The following is a 17,308-nucleotide window of genomic DNA, read 5'->3' as shown; positions in this document are numbered from 1 at the left end:
TCTTTGGTACAATGTATCTGAGCAAAGCGGCCGCGACTCGGGGCTAACTGAAATTTGCCACTGTTTCGTATGCGCCACACTCCCGTACCTTCGAATTACCGGATGAAAGTAACTTGGAAGCTCGTTTTCGATGGCATATTACTTTGTTAAGGTTTGGGCAATAAAAATGACCAGTTCTATAGATCGCAACATTCCCTAGAAGGCTAGCCGCAATAGAAAGTGGGAAGGAGGGGGAGGGGGCAGGTATAAAATATTAGGAACACAGGGAGAAAAGAAAACAGAGACTATTACGGAAGAGCAAAACATTTGTCTCAAAGGAATACCCATATATTTGTTTGACGATTTTTACGTTTTACGTTATTAAAGCAACGTTCATCGTAAATAAAATCCCACCACATATTTCGGGGGGAGTGGGGGGGGGGGGGGGGGGTGTACCTTTTGACGGGCGGCGGAGAAAAGCTCACCGCAAAACCGGCAGATGCGGAGAAATCCTCCCCGGCGCTTGAGCGGATCCGCAGAAAAGCTCACCGAATTCTTTTTCTTAACTTAGCGGATTGTGCGTCACACTTGGTAATTTTACACAACTAGAATTCGTCACTTCATTAAATATAATTGTCCTCCGTTTTGTAATATTCTTGAAGTTTATTGGGCATATTTACCAATTCCTCAGAATTTAGGAATCACCCATTTTGATGATTAATGACACCGCAAGTACATAATCAGAACATGCTACATCCGTAAAAAAGAAAACAATTTGTTGACAGCTTGACAGTGCGCCGTCGGTAGCTCTGTCAGATAAAGAGGTTTGTTTTTTGCGAGCTAATATGAATAGCGGTGTGTGAACCGTTTAGGCTCCGAAGATCGTGTGGCGCCTGTTAGATGAGTTTAGGTGTTCGTTGATGTAATCAATGCCAACTACGCTGTTTTTTTTTTTATTTTTTTTTTTACAAATAAAGAGAATAGCTTCGTCCTGTCGTGTTTGTTGTCATCACTCCATCTTCGTCTTTTGAGCTGTTTTCATTAATATATATAACGTATACCAACTCGCCCAATTCGCTACCTTGCGGAGGACTAGTTCTTATATAGGTAGGTCACGGGTAACAACGGTGGCAGTGTAGATCTCTAAAGGTCATCGGTTGTTGGCCGTAGAAGGGCACTGTCACGCAAAGACAACGTGTGGGAAAACTAGCATGAACGGCTGGAAAACCTGCATGTCCGCGGGAGAAAGAAACCTCGATATCTTACTAACCGTTCTATCCTGCTTTCAGAGGTTAACAAAAGCTTCAAAGAGAATTTCAGGCACCGCGTTGTTGCACATGCATTTTCGAATTTTCGGCATTTAAAGTTCTGTTTTCTTTTTTTGGTTTAGGCAAACATTACTAAATTTTGAAACTTTTTCCTCATTTTCAAGTTCATAAAGTTTTCAGTTAGGCTTTCATTGCCTGGAGAGTAAACTACAGAAAACATTGTCTTGCAATTAATATTTGGGGAGCAATAAGCTTAACAGAACTGACAAATTTTAATAATAATATATTGATCCGACAGCCTTTATATAAAAAGAAGAAAAAAATCGATGAGCTTTTCGCCGTACCTGGAATAGCCGATGAGCTTTTCTCCGGTGAGCTTTTCTACGGGATTTATTTTTGGCTCCTCATTACCTCAAAAACATTTGACCAAGAATCAAAAGAAAGTGAATTTCGTGGATATTTTGAGAGTTTCTATTATTGCTCTTTTTAGGCGCGTTATGCATTATATTTTGAGAAGAACGTCAAATGACGTACAATACAGCATTTTTTTAACGCCGCTGACGGCGCGCTTTAGGGTGTCTGCTCGAAGACGCAGAAAAAGGGCCGGTGTCGCAATCTTTGATTAGATTTTAATAGGAAAATCGGCCACCCGTGTTTGTTACTCCAGATTTTCGTAGGACGCCTTGGAGCTCGCAGATTGGGTTATCACCATAAAGAGACGATCGAAGAACCCGCCTCGAGTGCTCCCTCAAAAATGTGTACGCGGTTCTCGCTTCCCGATTGGTTGTTGGTCGTTCCCATCTGCCAATGTGGCAATCCCATTGGCCGAGGAGCGATAATGAGATGCTAGGGGGTCTCTGCGCATGCGCCATGCCCACACCCGATGCGGGCAAACGCGGGCTCGTTTGTAAACAACGCGTTGGTCGATAGTCGGGCCATCGACCGGTCCGCTGCATTCACATTGGGCAGCACTTGTTGCTGACAACATCGGACATCTTTGATCGTGCGAATGTGTAGCTCAGGCTGGCCCTGGAAACCGCATAAAAATGCCGGCAAACTTCCCGCGCTCTTGGGGTCACTATACTGTGCGACGCACGTTCTAAACCCACCGGGAGAGCCGCCGCACTGAACTGACCAAATTGCCCGATGATGCGAGTCGTTATACTATCGCACGATTGCTACTAATAGTTTGATGTATCCGTATTCGAACGTTTTTTCGTAAGGCGATAGCAATTATCTGAAACACGGGTGAAAAAAAGAACTACGAAAGAGGAAATGTTTGACTCAAAAGTACCCCTTCTCTCTCTCTCTCTATATATATATATATATATATATAAAGATTTTTACGTCTTACGTTTTGAAGCAACATGCAACGAAATGAATGAAATTGCAACAGATATTCTACCGCACAAAAACGCTGAAGCGTGTAGCGCTATCCTCAGTGCAAATGTTCACAAGGTCGATGCCAAGATGGCGTTGTCAATTTTTCGTTAACATGTATGCGTTACCAGAAGATCAAACTTGCTAATATTGGGCTCTTTTTTTCTGATAAAAAAAAGAAAGAAAAGGTAACTAACCTACCAATGATTTTGCTCTGAATCTGTTTGAAGTCACGGTCACACAGCTAATGCATCATATAAAAAGACCGTCTAGGGACACAGTCTGAAGTGGGCTTCTTCTTTGTGCGGCGGTCCAGGCTTCTTTCAGTAGCTTGACTAACCCTTTCGAACGCCACTCGCCATTTATGGTGGAAATTTTTTTTTTCCTCCGAAGCTTTGGTTGCCAGACAGCAGACAAGTGCAAATTACTCAAAAAAGGCAGTTAAGTTACTGAGTACCGACGCCAAAAGTAATTAGAGTAGAATAGAAATTACGCGTTTGTAATAGTAATTGAGTGAACTATTAACTACTGTAAAAAGTAGCCAGTTACATTGGAATTACTGTCCAAGTTCCTTTTTTATATTTTGCGGTAGCAAAGAACAGCAGTTTTGATCCGTGAAAAACCCACCGAGCCTAAAATAAATGCAGTCATTTTGTGGCTTGCGTTTTCGCCAAAATAGTTCATTCACTCAAAGTTCTTGATGGTAGAGTTTTCCTTTTTTCTTCCTAAAGACGTCCCCAGCCAAGCTAAAAGGGCGTTCCTCCGACGCGCTGGGTGGAACGGCTGCGTTGAATTTGAGAAACAGGCTGTGCAGAATCGGGTAAGCGAGTGTCGGCATCTTAGGTGACCATGACGAAACATGTGAAGTTGCCCTCGGCTAGAGGGTCTTTAATAACAAACGCTTCTTCGGCAAATTGAGATTGGTATGAAAGGCCCCTTTTTATTTTTACGACGTTCGGAGAGTGTGCTGAGCGAGTGCACCTCATTGTCAAGGGTTCAAGTCTCGCGCCACGACGATGAAATCATCCGGACGACTGCGCGTCTCGTTACAGTACTAGTGCTACGCTACTGAACAAAAAAAAAATTGTTTTGTTTTAACAGATAATGAACCGAAGCATACTTCGCCGCTGACGCCGGGTCCAACAAAAGGATCTCCCAAGGGTGGCTCGCAATCCTCGCCGGCGACTACGGTATGCTGACGCGCCTGACACGCCTGACAAGTAAATCGTTTTCAACAAAAAGGAGGTCTCTCTGGCGTGGAAAATCGGAAGGACGCGTAGTTGAACTACGTGAGCAAGCATCGTCGCTCGTACAGTTGCAGCTGGAAGAGGGAACGTGCTCCCATGAACGGATTATCCGTGTCTGCGTTTGCGCGGGAGTCCGGCTTTGCAAGAGAGTATGCGCTGACAACGAGGCGACCACGGGAATAGGCACCCAGCTGCAAGGTCATTCCAGTGGCGTCTCCCGTGGAACCCCCAAACCGCTTGAGGCAGAACTCGCCAAAGGCCCTGTCACACAGAGGCAACACGACGGCAACAGCAACCCAACACGTTGTCCAACAGTCGGGCAACTTGTTGCTCACTTCCCGTGTTGTCCGAGAAACCTGTCACATCGCGGCAACATTGGAAAACATGGACGAGTACTAAAATGTTGCCTCGGTATGACGGCTTTCGGCAACAAAAACAGCAGTAACTTGTGTTGGACAACTTGTGTTGCCCTGATCGCTGGCTGAGCGAATTTGAGGCCGGCAACACGACAACACTGATAGCTTCGATGATAGAGCTAGTTCCCTATCAATAATGTCTTACTCAAATAAAGGCTTCTGTTGTGTATGTATAAAGCAATGTCACAGGTTCCTATTCTCACCACCAGGGTGCGCTGGTCTTTGCTCTGTAAAATGTGTCTTCGCCATATTAAATTTGTTCTTTGTGTGCTGCTGCTCTGCGTGGGAGCGTCTGTTCTTTGGCGCTTCGGCGCGACACAACAATGGCGACGAGGATGGGATGGAAGATCGAACGAACCGAGTAACAACGTGGCAAACAGCACAATGCCGAAGTTCACGGAGTTCAAGCCGGAGGAGGACGACGTCGACGAATATCTCGAACGCTTCGAGATTTTCCTTCGAGTGAACGCTGTCAAGACGGAAGACAAGGCCGTGACGCTGCTGAACTACATTGGGAAAGCGTCGTACCAGGTTCTGAAAACCTTGCTCGTCCCAGACTCGCCGGTATCGAAATCGTACGACGTACTTTCCGAGGTGCTGAAACGCCACTACGCGCCCAAGCGCTTAGTGATTGCAGAGCGCACGAAGTTCCATTGGAGAAATCAAGAGGTCGGCGAGAGCCTAGCGGACTTCTCCTTGGCTATCAAGAAGCTCGCCCAGACATGCGCTTTCAAGGACTACCTCGACCAGGCTCTTCGGGACCGGCTCGTGGCGGGGTGTCGCGACCCTGAGGTACAGCGGACACTCATCCAGCTTGACGACGATTACTTCGACGAAGTTCTAAAGGTGGGCCTGGCCAAAGAACTTTCTCTGCGCAAAACGGACGAGATACGGCAGCCCGGCGTTCCGGACTCAATGGACGTGCACCGCGTTCAAGGTGATGGTGGAGGACACTCCGGGTGTCCACCTTCCGCCACTGCATCGCCACAGGTCCAGTATCAGCGTACGGTAGGCCCTTGTTTTAGATGCGCTAGTACCGTGCATGCTTCCGAGAAGTGTCCGTTTTCGAAAGCAAAGTGTTTCAAATGCGGGAAGCAGGGGCACACTAAGGCGGTGTGTAGGGCCAAGCCTAAGCCTACTTCGAACACCAAGCGCGGACCTTGGAGCGTAACCTGTATGTGGAAGAATGACGCGTCTGCGGCATTCCAGAAGGTTTTGGAAATCGAAGGAAAACCGGTGACGATGGAAATCGACACTGGTTCAGCAGTTACTTTGATGCCAGAAAGAATGTATGTGAATTTTTTTTCTCACGTGCCCCTTGAGGCGAGTGACATGCGTCTCCGAACGTACACCGGGGCTCTAGTGCCAATCAAGGGTGTAGCGAGCGTTAATGTAAAAAACGGGGAGCTACCTAGCGAAAAGTTACCTTTGATTGTGGTAAAGTCCGCGAATGCCCAGCTACCAGCTCTTCTAGGCAGAGACTGGATCGAGCAGTTAGAAATTAACTGGTCGGGCGTAGGTCGTATTGAGAACGAGACGATGACAGACTCACTGAAAAGGTCGTTCCCTAGCGTCTTTGAAGGTCCAGTGGGGCCGATAAAGGGTTTTCAGGCAAGGATTGTACTGAAAGAAAACTCTCAACCGGTGTTTTGTAAACACAGAGTGGTGCCATACGCATTTAGAGAGCAAGTAGAGAGTGAGCTTGAGAAAATGGTGGCGCAGGGCATTTTGAGGCCTGTAAAAAGTAGTGCATGGGCAACACCCCTTGTTGTGGTTCCCAAGCCAGGGGGTAAAGTTCGCATCTGTGGTGACTACAGTGTGTCCGTAAACCCACAGGTGACGGTGGAGCACTATCCATTACCGAGGGTAGATGAGGTGTTCAACAACTTTCGGGGGTGTGGCATCTTTGCTATTTTGGATCTAAAGACTGCATACTTGCAGTTATCCCTTGACGAAGCGTCGCGGAAACTGCTCACAGTGACCACTCACCTAGGATTGTTTGAGTTTTTACGTATGCCTTACGGAGTCTCGAGCGCACCAGCAATTTTCCAGAGTGTAATGGATAAGATTTTGTTGGGCCTAACCAAGGTAGCGTGCTATCTTGATGATGTACTGGTGGGTGGTGTAGACCAAAATGACTGCAACCAGAGAGTCTTGGAAGTGTTGAAACGCTTTCAGGAACATGGCCTTTGTGTGAATCAGGACAAGTGTCAATTTTTTGTACGCGAAGTGCGTTACTTGGGATACTTGTTGAGTGACCAGGGTTTAAAGTCATGCCCTGAGAAGGTAGAGGCTATCAAAAAGGCACCCGCACCGAGTAACGTGACGGAGGTTAAGGCATTTGTGGGGCTGCTAGCTTTTTATGCTCGTTTCCTCCCAGACTTAGCTGCCACACTGGGACCTTTCTATGAACTCTTAAAGAAAGACAAGAAGTGGCATTGGTCAGAAGAATGCCAACAGGCTGTAGACAGAAGCAAAGATCAGTTGTGCAGTGCTGGGGTAATTGTCCTCTACGACCCTAGTCTACCACTTCGAGTGACGGCCGACGCATCCAGCTACGGCCTCGGAGCAGTCTTAACACAAGACATGGGAAACGGGGACTACAGACCTGTGGAGTTTGCGTCTAGGACGCTTACTGTGGCTGAAAAGAACTACGCACAAGTGGAAAGAGAGGCCTTGGCACTCATATTTGCGGTCAAGAAATTCCACCGGTATCTCTTTGGGCGTTCGTTCACCCTCGTAACTGACCACTACCCGCTAACGTCGATCCTGGGACCTAAGTATTCTACCACAGCCATAGCTGCTGCGAGGATCCAGAGGTGGCGCTTGTTACTTGCAGAGTACAACTTCAAGATCCTGTACCGCAAGGGCGGGGAGCTCGGGGATGCTGATGTCCTATCGAGACTTCCTCTGAAAACAACTGCAGGAGAGGAAAGTATGTTGAAATATTTTTCACCCACAGAGCAACCGCTTCTTTCAAGTTATGATGTGGGGAAAGAGACCCTCAGCGACCCCTTGCTGCAACGTGTCCTTGAACACACCAAGAGAGGTTGGCCAACATCCGTGCAAGATCCAGGGTTGCAACCCTTCTGGCACAGGCGGGAGACGCTGTCAACGGACCAAGATTGCCTACTCTGGAGGATTAGAGTCGTGATTCCACAGGCACTACAGGCTGCGGTCCTCAAGAGCCTGCATGAAGAACATCCAGGAATGGTGCGTATGAAACAACTTGCGAGAGGGCATGTGTGGTGGCCCGGAATTGATGCCATGATCGAGAACAAAATGCAGTCATGCGAGATCTGCCAAGCGGTCCAAAACGACGTTCTTCCAGTACCACTCCAGCCATGGAAGATGACCTCGCGGGTCTTTGAACGTGTTCATTTGGACTTTGCAACCAAGTCGGGAACCAACCTGTTTGTTTTGGTTGACAGTTTTTCTAAATGGGTTGAGGTACTGCCCATGTCTTCCACAACCGCACCCCAGACAGTCGAGAAACTTATGGCTGTCTTCGCACAGTTTGGACTACCCGAAGAAGTGGTGACTGATGGAGGCCCCAGTTTCGAAGTGAGGAGTTCAAGAACTTCTTGAAGGATCAAGGAGTGGTGCACACCATGACGCCACCCTACCACCCGGCTTCGAATGGCGCCGCGGAGAGGGCTGTGCAAACGGTCAAGCGAGCGCTGCTCAAGCAGGTACTTGAAGACGACCTCCAAGGGAAGAGAAGGAATATCCATGAGAAGTTGTCGTGTTTCCTACTTGCCTACCGGACGACACCACACACAAGTACTGGAAAGGCACCTGCAGAGCTCTTCCTGGGACGGCTTCCGCGGACCCGACTGTCGCAGCTCAAGCCAGGTGCAACGTCCCTTCCACGACGAGAGAAGCAAAACAAGAAAAAGGAGCTGGCTGACAAGCGCAGAGGTCCAACGAAACTCTTTCAAGTGGGCGACAGAGTTTGGGTCAGAAATGTGAGGGGGGAGAGAGTAAACTGGACCAAAGGCATTTTAAAGAAAGTAATCAGTCCGGTTACATACCTGGTGCGGGTGGCTAGCCAGATCCGTTATGTGCATGCTGATCACTTGCGCTTTCGAAGTGAGGGCTCGTCCCGATCAGCCTCTTCAGAGAGTGGATCGAGTGACAGTGAGAGTGTTGATGAACCGGGCGAATGTGAGGTGCCTATGCCACTGAATGCTGGCAGTGGCCTAGCTGCTCAGGAAGTTCGACGGTCGAGCAGAGCTCGACGCCCTCCAAATAGACTGGTGTACTAGTGTTCCTTTATGTAAGTGTGGAGGAGTGTTGTGTATGTATAAAGCAATGTCACAGGTTCCTATTCTCACCACCAGGGTGCGCTGGTCTTTGCTCTGTAAAATGTGTCTTCGCCATATTAAATTTGTTCTTTGTGTGCTGCTGCTCTGCGTGGGAGCGTCTGTTCTTTGGCGCTTCGGCGCGACACAACAGCTTGGAAAACGTTATTTAACTATAATTAGGGCTGGCGTGAGCTAAAATATTTTTGTTAATGTTTTTACTGCGTAGTTACGAAAAGCGAATTTCGAAATGGTCTCAGATACAGTCGTGAAATCTCAAACGATTGTGGAAATTAGAACTGCCGAGAGACCAGCTTCCATTACTGCTACTCATATAAAATGGTATGGCTACTCACCCGCTGATAATAATAAGAATAATAATCCAGAAAAGAAAGTTTAAAAAATCAAAGTATATAAACGACCACTCTGATCATGATTGTTGATGATTGGAACTTTGAAGCAGCCGCTACCAGACACCTGATTTGTTTTAAAAAATGTCCAGGACGCTTTGAGGAATGAAGCGATCACATGGCAGGTGGTTGGCAAAACAGCGTTGAAAAATATTTATTCAACCAATTGTTATTAAGGGCGATCGTGTCGGTGTCGCAGTTTTTAAGTACCGTCAGTTCAGCTCAACACCATGCTACAAAAGAGGCTTTGGGGTGCTGCCGGTGCCAGCTCAATTTTACCGTAGAAATAGGAATTGCATAAAAGAAAGAATCGGACAGAAGCACTTCAACGGTGGCGTCAATCCCGAACATATACAGGGTGATTCAAGGAGAGGCCAGGCTCTTTAAATCGACCGCAAAATTTGGTTTCTTAACCTATCGCACTACAACTTTGTGCAGCGTTGCCCACAGATGGTGCATTTTTTTTTTGTAAAATTTGTAAAGAGCGAACAAGCCTGAGGAAAAAGTAAAGAAAGACAAAGGCTTAGCTCTTATGAAAACGCAGCGAAGCCACCAGTCTTCAAACAACACGGCGCCGTTTCGCACGAGAGACAAGAGATGGCGCAAGCGGTCGCGACGCCAACTTCAGCCAACGAACGAGCATACGACGCCGAGAGCCGGCGTCTTTAGCAGACAAGGAACTGCAGTTCCTTGTTCTTACCTTGCCTGTTTTTGTTTCGGCGACTGTCGCCGCCTATGGAACGCGCGCCGCTTTTGAGTCGAAAATACCGTCTGCTAAAGACGCCTGATCTCGGCGCCGTATGCTCGTTCAATGGCGGCGTTCGTTGCGCCATCTCTTGTCTCCCGTGCGAAACGGCGCCGTGTTGTTTGAAGACCGGTGGCGTCGCTATGTTTCCATAGGAGCTAAGACGTTTTCTTTCTTTACTTTTTCCTCAGGTAAGTTCGCTCTTTGGAAATTTTACAACAAAAATGCACCATCTGTGGGCAACGCTGCACAAAGTAGTAGCGCGATAGGTTAAGAAACCAAATTTTGCGCTCAATTTAAAGCACCTGGCCTCTCCTTGAATCACCTTGTATATCAGCAATGTCACTTTCCTCGGTTAGGGCTATTTGCTTTGTCAGCGAATGAAGAGCATTTTGATAAACTAAAGAGTGGAAAATACTCCCCGTGCCAAGTCTTATAATCACAGTCACTGGTTGATGTCGTACCGTGGTAATTTCCGGCCCTTCGAACGCACTAGCACTTTGTAGAGTCACATATCCAGCGATTCCGCGCCGCACACGAACGAAGCTAAACAGTCAAGATGGCGGAGTGTTGTCTTTGTTGTCCCCGCAGTCAGCGCGGTGTGACAGGGTTGTCGGACAACAAATCGGCCAACACGGTTGCCGGGCGGCAGCAACATGTTTCCCTACTGTTGTTGTTGCCGCGATGTGACAGGGGTCGCCGGGAACACGATTTCCTCGTGTTGCCGGATAGAGTTGTCCAACTGTTGCCTCAGTGTAACAGGGCCTTAAAGGCAGACAACGTAAAAAAAACAAAAAAACCCTCGGAGTGTACCCGTCTTTCACGGTTGCAGCTTGAGGTGCGGAGCCTGCGTCATTACCGGATTAGGTCAATACCCGACCAAGACTTGTTAAGCACCTCTTCCTGCGTTCGTGCGCGCCGGTGTTATGCTTTGGCAGCTTGTCGCCACCTTGGCCCAAGGACGCCTGCAGGGGCTTCGGAAGTCAATTCTGATCGGGGGGGGGGGGGGGGGGCGGGGTGGGGGGGGGGGCGGGGGGTCGTGGCTCACATCCTTGCAGTGCAGATTACCCCCCCCCCCCCCCCCCCCCCAGCTTTGAAGATCGTACGCGCGGAAAAACCGAAATGGAGGAAGCGACCTTTGTCTAGCCGAAATCTTTTCTGAGTAGCAAAAAGAGATCTTCAAAATCTCTAGCACGCAAGAGCGTTTCCGTGGCCTCTCCTGTCACACCAAACAAAAGTACGAAAATGATTGACGGATGGCAGAAATGCTTTTCGCGTCTAGGCGTCGTGCAGAAACTTCAAGGGGCGCCTCCCATGCTAGGCCAGCTCTGAACCCTCTCCGGCCATTGTGGGATCAGTGCGCTTAATTGGCACGGTATTGGCATGGCCGAGCTTGAAAGAGCCGATCCCAAGCAAAACTCGTCAAAGAGAGTGTGCAGTCCCTCCAAGGATATATGCTCCGGAATGATGTTCGTCGAAGCGCTCTGCCAGAGACCAATTTCCCGCGGCAAGAGGTTTTACGTTTGGGGAGGCTTATCCAGAGCCGGAGGGAGGCCTCCTCCCCGCCATTTTTTCCGATGACAAGGAATGCTAGAAAGGTGCCTTTCCTAAGCTGTCCCCGTCTCGCTGCCAGTGATTAAGATGTGACCAATACGCGCGCCTCAAGGCTGGCTCAGAAGAAACGTTTACTCCAGCAATTAACAGGGGTATCAGCTTTACTACCAATTCTCTTCCCGACAAAACGTCGCTGTCCTTTCTTATTCCGCTTCAAGCTTGGAAGGCGCGGTAGCATGTTGCTCTGACTACATTAAAGGGGAACTCCGCCGATTTCTTCATGGTCCCCGATTTGCTTCAAATTTTGCTAAACTCGCCAAACAACATCGCCAAAATAGTATCCCAAATATTAGGTCAAAATAATTTTTTTTTCACGAAGTTATTGAATTTACAATTTTGGTCCTCACCGTGTTTTTCAAACTGAAAGTCTCTACTGGCAACAATGAAAAAGTGACGTCATTGGAAGTGCAGGGGTTCACTCTTTGGACTGTAGAATTTGTTCCCAACTGATTTGAAGCAGTTTCATGGTGTCAAATGAATGCTTTGGAAGCTCGCTCCAGTCCCCGCGCTCCATCCCGGAACAAATGATTGCCATATTCTATTTTTTAGACTGCTCGCCCGACTGGCAAGCTGAACTTCCAATGACGTCACGGCCCTGAAAAGGGCGGGTATATTTGAATGTTTGTTTTTGCATGATTTTCAGTTGCCGATTTCGCAATAACTATTATGAATTTCACGATACTAAATAGCATACCAGAAAGGGTAAAGGCCGGGGAGTCAGAAAATATAGTTAGTTGAGGTAGCTCAAAAATCGGCGGAGTACCCCTTTAAGGGAGGGTTGTGGGTCAAGCCTCACGGTGTAAGATACACTCTTTAGGTGAGGACACGGCGGGGATGAACGCGCGGCGCGAGGAATCAGATAGTGTTCGTCCGACGGGCTTCCGAACGACTGCATTGTTCCGCGGCCGCCGTGCCCGCGGCTCACAGTGTCGCCGGCGGCCAAACGGTGAAACTGTGTGAGAGCGAAAAAATTATCTTGTTGCCATGACACCCCGGTACACCGTGGTCTTTATGCACGTTCGACAACCTCGCTGGAGCTCTGCGCGTGTAAAGCATGAGGCGGCACGAGCCGTCTATGCCGTGCCCAGGGTCGACGAGTCATCTACCGGCGCCGCTTGAAACATAGTGAGAGAGAGAGTGAAAAGCGAACTTTATCTGCACTGCGCGAGGAGCGCGCTGTCCTCACCGTGGTCAGCCTTCAGCGTCGGGGGGGGGGGGGGGGGGGGCGTGACCCCTACGAAAAAAATAGAGGTGAAAAGAAAGTGAAAGCCGTTTACAACTCCCTGTAACACCGAGTTAGAGCGCAGCTCTTGAGGAGGAGGAGGGAAGTGTACTGGGGGGGGGGGGGGTGAAGTGAACTGGGGAGTTCACGTAACCTTGGGGGGTCACGTGACGATGCCGATGATGTCATCAGTGACGTCACTGATGACGTCATCCGTGATGATGACGATGACGACGCGGATGCCGGTGACGTCATCAGTGACGTCACTGATGACGTCATCAGTGACGATGACGATGCGGACTCCGATGACGTCATCAGCGATGATGACGATGACGATGCGGATGTCGGTGACGTCATCAGTGACGTCACTGATGACGTAATCCGTGATGATGACGATGACGATGCGGATGCCAGTGACGTCATCAGTGACGTAACTGATGACGTCATCAGTGATAATGACGATGACGATGCGGATTCCGGTGAGGTCATCAGTGACGTCACTGATGACGTCATCAGTGATGATGGCGATGACGATGCGGATGCCGGTGACGTCATCAGTGACGATGTCATCGGGGAGGTCACGTGACCTCGGTGGGGGGGGGGTCACGTGACTTCGGCGGGGGGGTCACGTGACCTCGGGGGTCACGTGACTTTGGGTGTCACGCGACCTTGGGGGTCACGTGACCCTGGGGGAGGGGTCACGTGACCTCTGGGGGTCACGTGAGCTTGGGGTGACCTTGGGGTCCACGTGACCTTGGGGTGACCTTGGTTACGCCGACGCCGCTCAAGCCGGGAACGGGCCCCTAAGAGCTGCGCTCTAAAAACATAAGGGGGGCGGACGCCACCACTGCCCCCCTGCTTCCGGAGCCGCTGTCACGCCTGTGATGCAGTTTCTACGGCTGCCGAGTATATAAGTGCGTGGGTACGTTATGTGAGGGGGTCTCTTGTTCGGGAGTGCCACTTCTTCTGCCGGAGCCTTATTTATTTCTGCATTCAAACTTTTGTGGTGAGCAAAATTAGCACTAGATTTCAGAAGTAGTTAGTAATTTGAGTAGAAGTTACCCGAAAAATGTAGTTAAATTAAATTACTAATTATCCCAAAGAAGTTGTAATTGAAAGTTACCAAGTTACTTGGAAAAGTAGTTAAACTACAGTAGTTTGAGTAGAGTAGTTGAACTACGTCTGAGTCTGCCAGACAGAGTATAAAATTCCGCTAGAATTGTTAAAAGGACTCAAGATATACAATACGCCCCCCCCCCCCTCCCTTTCTAAAAAGAAATAAAGAAAGAATTTTAGATGTACTGTGCATATTGTTTGAAAGGGCCAAGTTCAGGTGCCGTGACGGCCTGTTTTTGCGTCTGTAAATTGTGACATTGTTTTGTTTTTAGTGTTTTATAGGACCGTACTCCGGTGGGGTTGGCGTCGGCAACGTGGTTGGAAGGCAAATCTCGGACGCCCACCTCAAGGCCTGCGCTTACGCTGGCGTCAAAATTGCTGGCACCAATGCGGAAGTCGTCTTATCTCAGGGGACGGCTGCAATTGAGTTTTTTTTTTTTTTGTAGGAAGGATTACATTATTGACCTTTTTTTTGTTTTCTTGACTTAAGGCTGAACCGCGTGTAAGCGATTTAGCGAGCGACGAGTCGAGCGACGGTGACAAGTGACGAGCGACGGATATTTCTCAGTGTCGCTCGGCGCGTGGCTCGGTTTTAGGACTTTTAGAAAACGTCGCTCATCGCCTTGGTCGCTTGCTCCGGTCGCTTTCATGCGGATTGCCTCTTCGCGCGACTGACAGGGCGAAAACGAGTCCTCGTCGCCGTCGCTTGTCTCGTCGCTCGCCAAATAGGCAAATATTATCCAAAACATATTATCCCTAATACAAACATTTATAGTAAAAACTGTACAATAAGCCAATTCGATCGCAGCTCCTCTCCATTCTTTGATTTTAACCCCACTTCCTCTAAGCTTTTCCTAGTTTGTTTTATTATTTAAAATAATTTGCGCCATCGTCCGGATTTCTTTTTAACAAAAGCGACCTCCAGTGACAAGCGCAAAAAGTGTTTTTGGAAGATGGCGCTCACTCCCAAATAGCGATGGGGAGCGCAGCCTCTACCCCGAGCCAAATTAGGGCGATGAATATAAATAGTAGAGAGGATGTAACTTCTTAAATTTAGCGCTTGGCCTTGTCTACCCGGATGATGGAATCTGCTTGCCAGGTGGCGCAAGTCACCGCCTGATCCAGAGGGCACAGCCACGATGCATCCATCCATCCAAACTTTTAAGTCGCGGTCACACCGCTCATGCAGCATACAAAAGACATCGCGTTCACTGCAGACGTGATGGCAGAATAATCTGCGGTCAAGGGCCTGAGGTGTTCGAAGCATGTTGGCTTCATACGCGGAGCGCAAGTTCGTCTGCTTCTTCTGCAGAGGCTCTGGTGACGTCAGAACGCCGAGCTCTGATTGGCTCTGATTGAAGGATAGTGAGCAGACCTCAAAGCAGCTTGCTTCGGTGTCTACCCACTATCCTTCAACCAGAGCCAATCAGGGCTCGGCGTCTTCCTGATGCCACCGCAACTCGTGCGCTAGAAGCAGACGACTTGCTCACCGTATATCCCTCGAACATGTCTCCCGATAGTTTCTGTATGACCAGTCTGATAGGACCGCCATACATGGAAGAGACACGCCTCAAACAATGTCTGCAGACTGCCAGTATGACGTAGTCTTTGGCTCTGTTTGGACATAGCGAACAGTTCTATTGTTAAACATTTCGACAAAAACCCCGAGACTGGGACAAAAAGGGACGGACAAACACAAGAGAAAAATGGAAAAAGACAAGCGCCGAAAGACCAGGACAAGGTAAGAAGACGACGACACAAGGCGCCTTGTGTCGTCGTCTTCTTACCTTGTCCTGGTCTTTCGGCGCTTGTCTTTTTCCATTATCAACCAACTGGCCCAACTCACCATTTTGAAACACAAGAGACTTTGACTTTGTGTTTCTCCGTCCCTTCTTGACCCAGTCTCGGGGTTTTTGTCGAAATGTTTAACCACCACCAGCACGTTTGCGCCCTTACCTTTTGTTCACTAGTTCTATTGTTTCATGAGGAGTCGGAAGGCTGTTTCCATTGGCCCTTTCGAGGCCTTCGTATGCCGCTACACATGGTTCTTATTCGTTTTGTTCTTTTTTTTTCTTCTGGCCTGCGCTAACGCGGTCATAGTGGGAGTACCAGGTGGGACCTCTAGCAGGGGTCCAGGCTGCCGATCATCTCTGGACCTCCCGTTACATCCTCCACAGAGTGGCCGAGGAGTTCGGCGTGATCGTGTCGCTGGATCCGAAGCCTTTCCAGAGTAATGAGCTGTGCGGCTCCGGAGGGCACATCAACTTCAGCACCAGGCAGATGCGCGACGACGGTGGCCTCGAGTGAGCGATTTTCTTTTTATTCTTCTTGCGTTTCTTTATCGTTGACAGTATAATTCGAACTGTGATCGGGTAGTCTTTGTCGAAATCAACTTCGAGAACGACTGGGTCACTGCTCGGCGGACGCTTGTAGTGAAGGGGTTCTTGAGAACTTGCGCGAAGTAGTTCTTAAGGTCGTGTAGCTTCCCTTGAAACAATAAAGAAGAACTTCCTGCAGCATAAAGGACAGATTTAAGCTTAGTTCCAGTAGATGATTAGATTTAATAATGCATGTTGCCCTCGTGGCTGAATATGTTGTGATGTCTGTGCATCGGTTTATACCGCCATCAGCAGCAGGAAAGTTTGGTTTGCATGAAGGTGGAAATGCTATAGAAAAAAACAGCGCAATTTGTGCTGACCTTGGACATCTGATCTGTCTGGAGCGGACGTAGTGCCTTTTTGGTGCGGGTAATTCTGCAAGGAAAGCACTTTATGAGCCCGTACACTCGGAGAAGAAAACTCTTGAGAGGAACTGTACACGATTTCTGAACCACTAGTCTATTACATCTATTTCTGTGTTCCTTGTCGGCCAGGTTTTATCTGATATATCACTCAAACTCTGTACGACAATCTGAATGGGGTTATTAAGTCCGGATGCTGAGACTAAATTCGAATGCTGATAACACCTTGTCTTCTTCGCTGCGGCATCCTTGCAGGTATATCCTGGAGGCTTTAAAGAAGCTGGAGGTAAAATCCGAACTGCACCTGACCAACTACGACCCTCAGAAGGGAAAATCCAACAGCCGACGTCTGAATGCCGGCTTGCTAGGAACTCCTAGCGAAGACTTCACAGCCGACAAATGTTCGCGTCTGGGCAGCATTCGCGTTCCGTGTCTGGTGGTCGAAGCCCGAAGAGGTTACTTGGAAGACAGGAGGCCGGGAGCGAACGTGGAGCCTTACCGCGCGACCGAGACCCTGGCGAAAACCGTCTGTCTCGACGCCTGACTCGAAGTTATACGTGTTTTCGAGAACATTTTCACGACATCCTGCTCGTATAATTTCCCGTGAAGCACCCTGAACGCCACCTGCACTTTTAAATTGTACACTATAATCGCTGACAGAGTGAGAAGGGCAGGGCGTCTCTTTCAAAAGCTAGGCCTCCAGCACGCGCTCCATGCCTTCTGCCGTGCTTTGATTGCGCACGCGCGCTCGAGTTGAACGAGACGCCGAAGAGTTGTCGAAGGTAAGAAGGTCGCCCTGGAGGCGGGGCAACTGAAACTCCTCCCTGCCGTTCTCACCCTTTCAGTGACGATAGCCTGATCGTGCTA

At 48.9% G+C, this 17,308-nt stretch overlaps 1 protein-coding gene across 1 annotated transcript in view; it reads left to right on the top strand.

The window, feature by feature from the left end:
- LOC120845772 (glutamine synthetase, mitochondrial) overlaps positions 1–16,985 on the top strand; it is a 29,102-nt gene extending 12,117 nt beyond the window's left edge. Inside the window, exons 4-6 of the mRNA XM_042289804.1 lie at positions 13,984–14,117; positions 15,802–16,004; positions 16,697–16,985. Coding sequence (XP_042145738.1) covers positions 13,984–14,117; positions 15,802–16,004; positions 16,697–16,985 — 626 coding nt within the window. The remainder of the gene's footprint in view (positions 1–13,983; positions 14,118–15,801; positions 16,005–16,696) is intronic.
- The last annotated feature ends 323 nt before the right edge of the window (positions 16,986–17,308 follow it).

The sequence above is a fragment of the Ixodes scapularis genome, unplaced genomic scaffold, assembly GCF_016920785.2.
Source record: "Ixodes scapularis isolate PalLabHiFi unplaced genomic scaffold, ASM1692078v2 PGA_scaffold13__105_contigs__length_92229423, whole genome shotgun sequence".
Lineage (NCBI taxonomy): Eukaryota > Metazoa > Arthropoda > Arachnida > Ixodida > Ixodidae > Ixodes > Ixodes scapularis.
The sequence above is the reverse complement of the archived record's forward strand: the minus strand, read 5'-3'. Positions and strand labels throughout refer to the sequence as shown.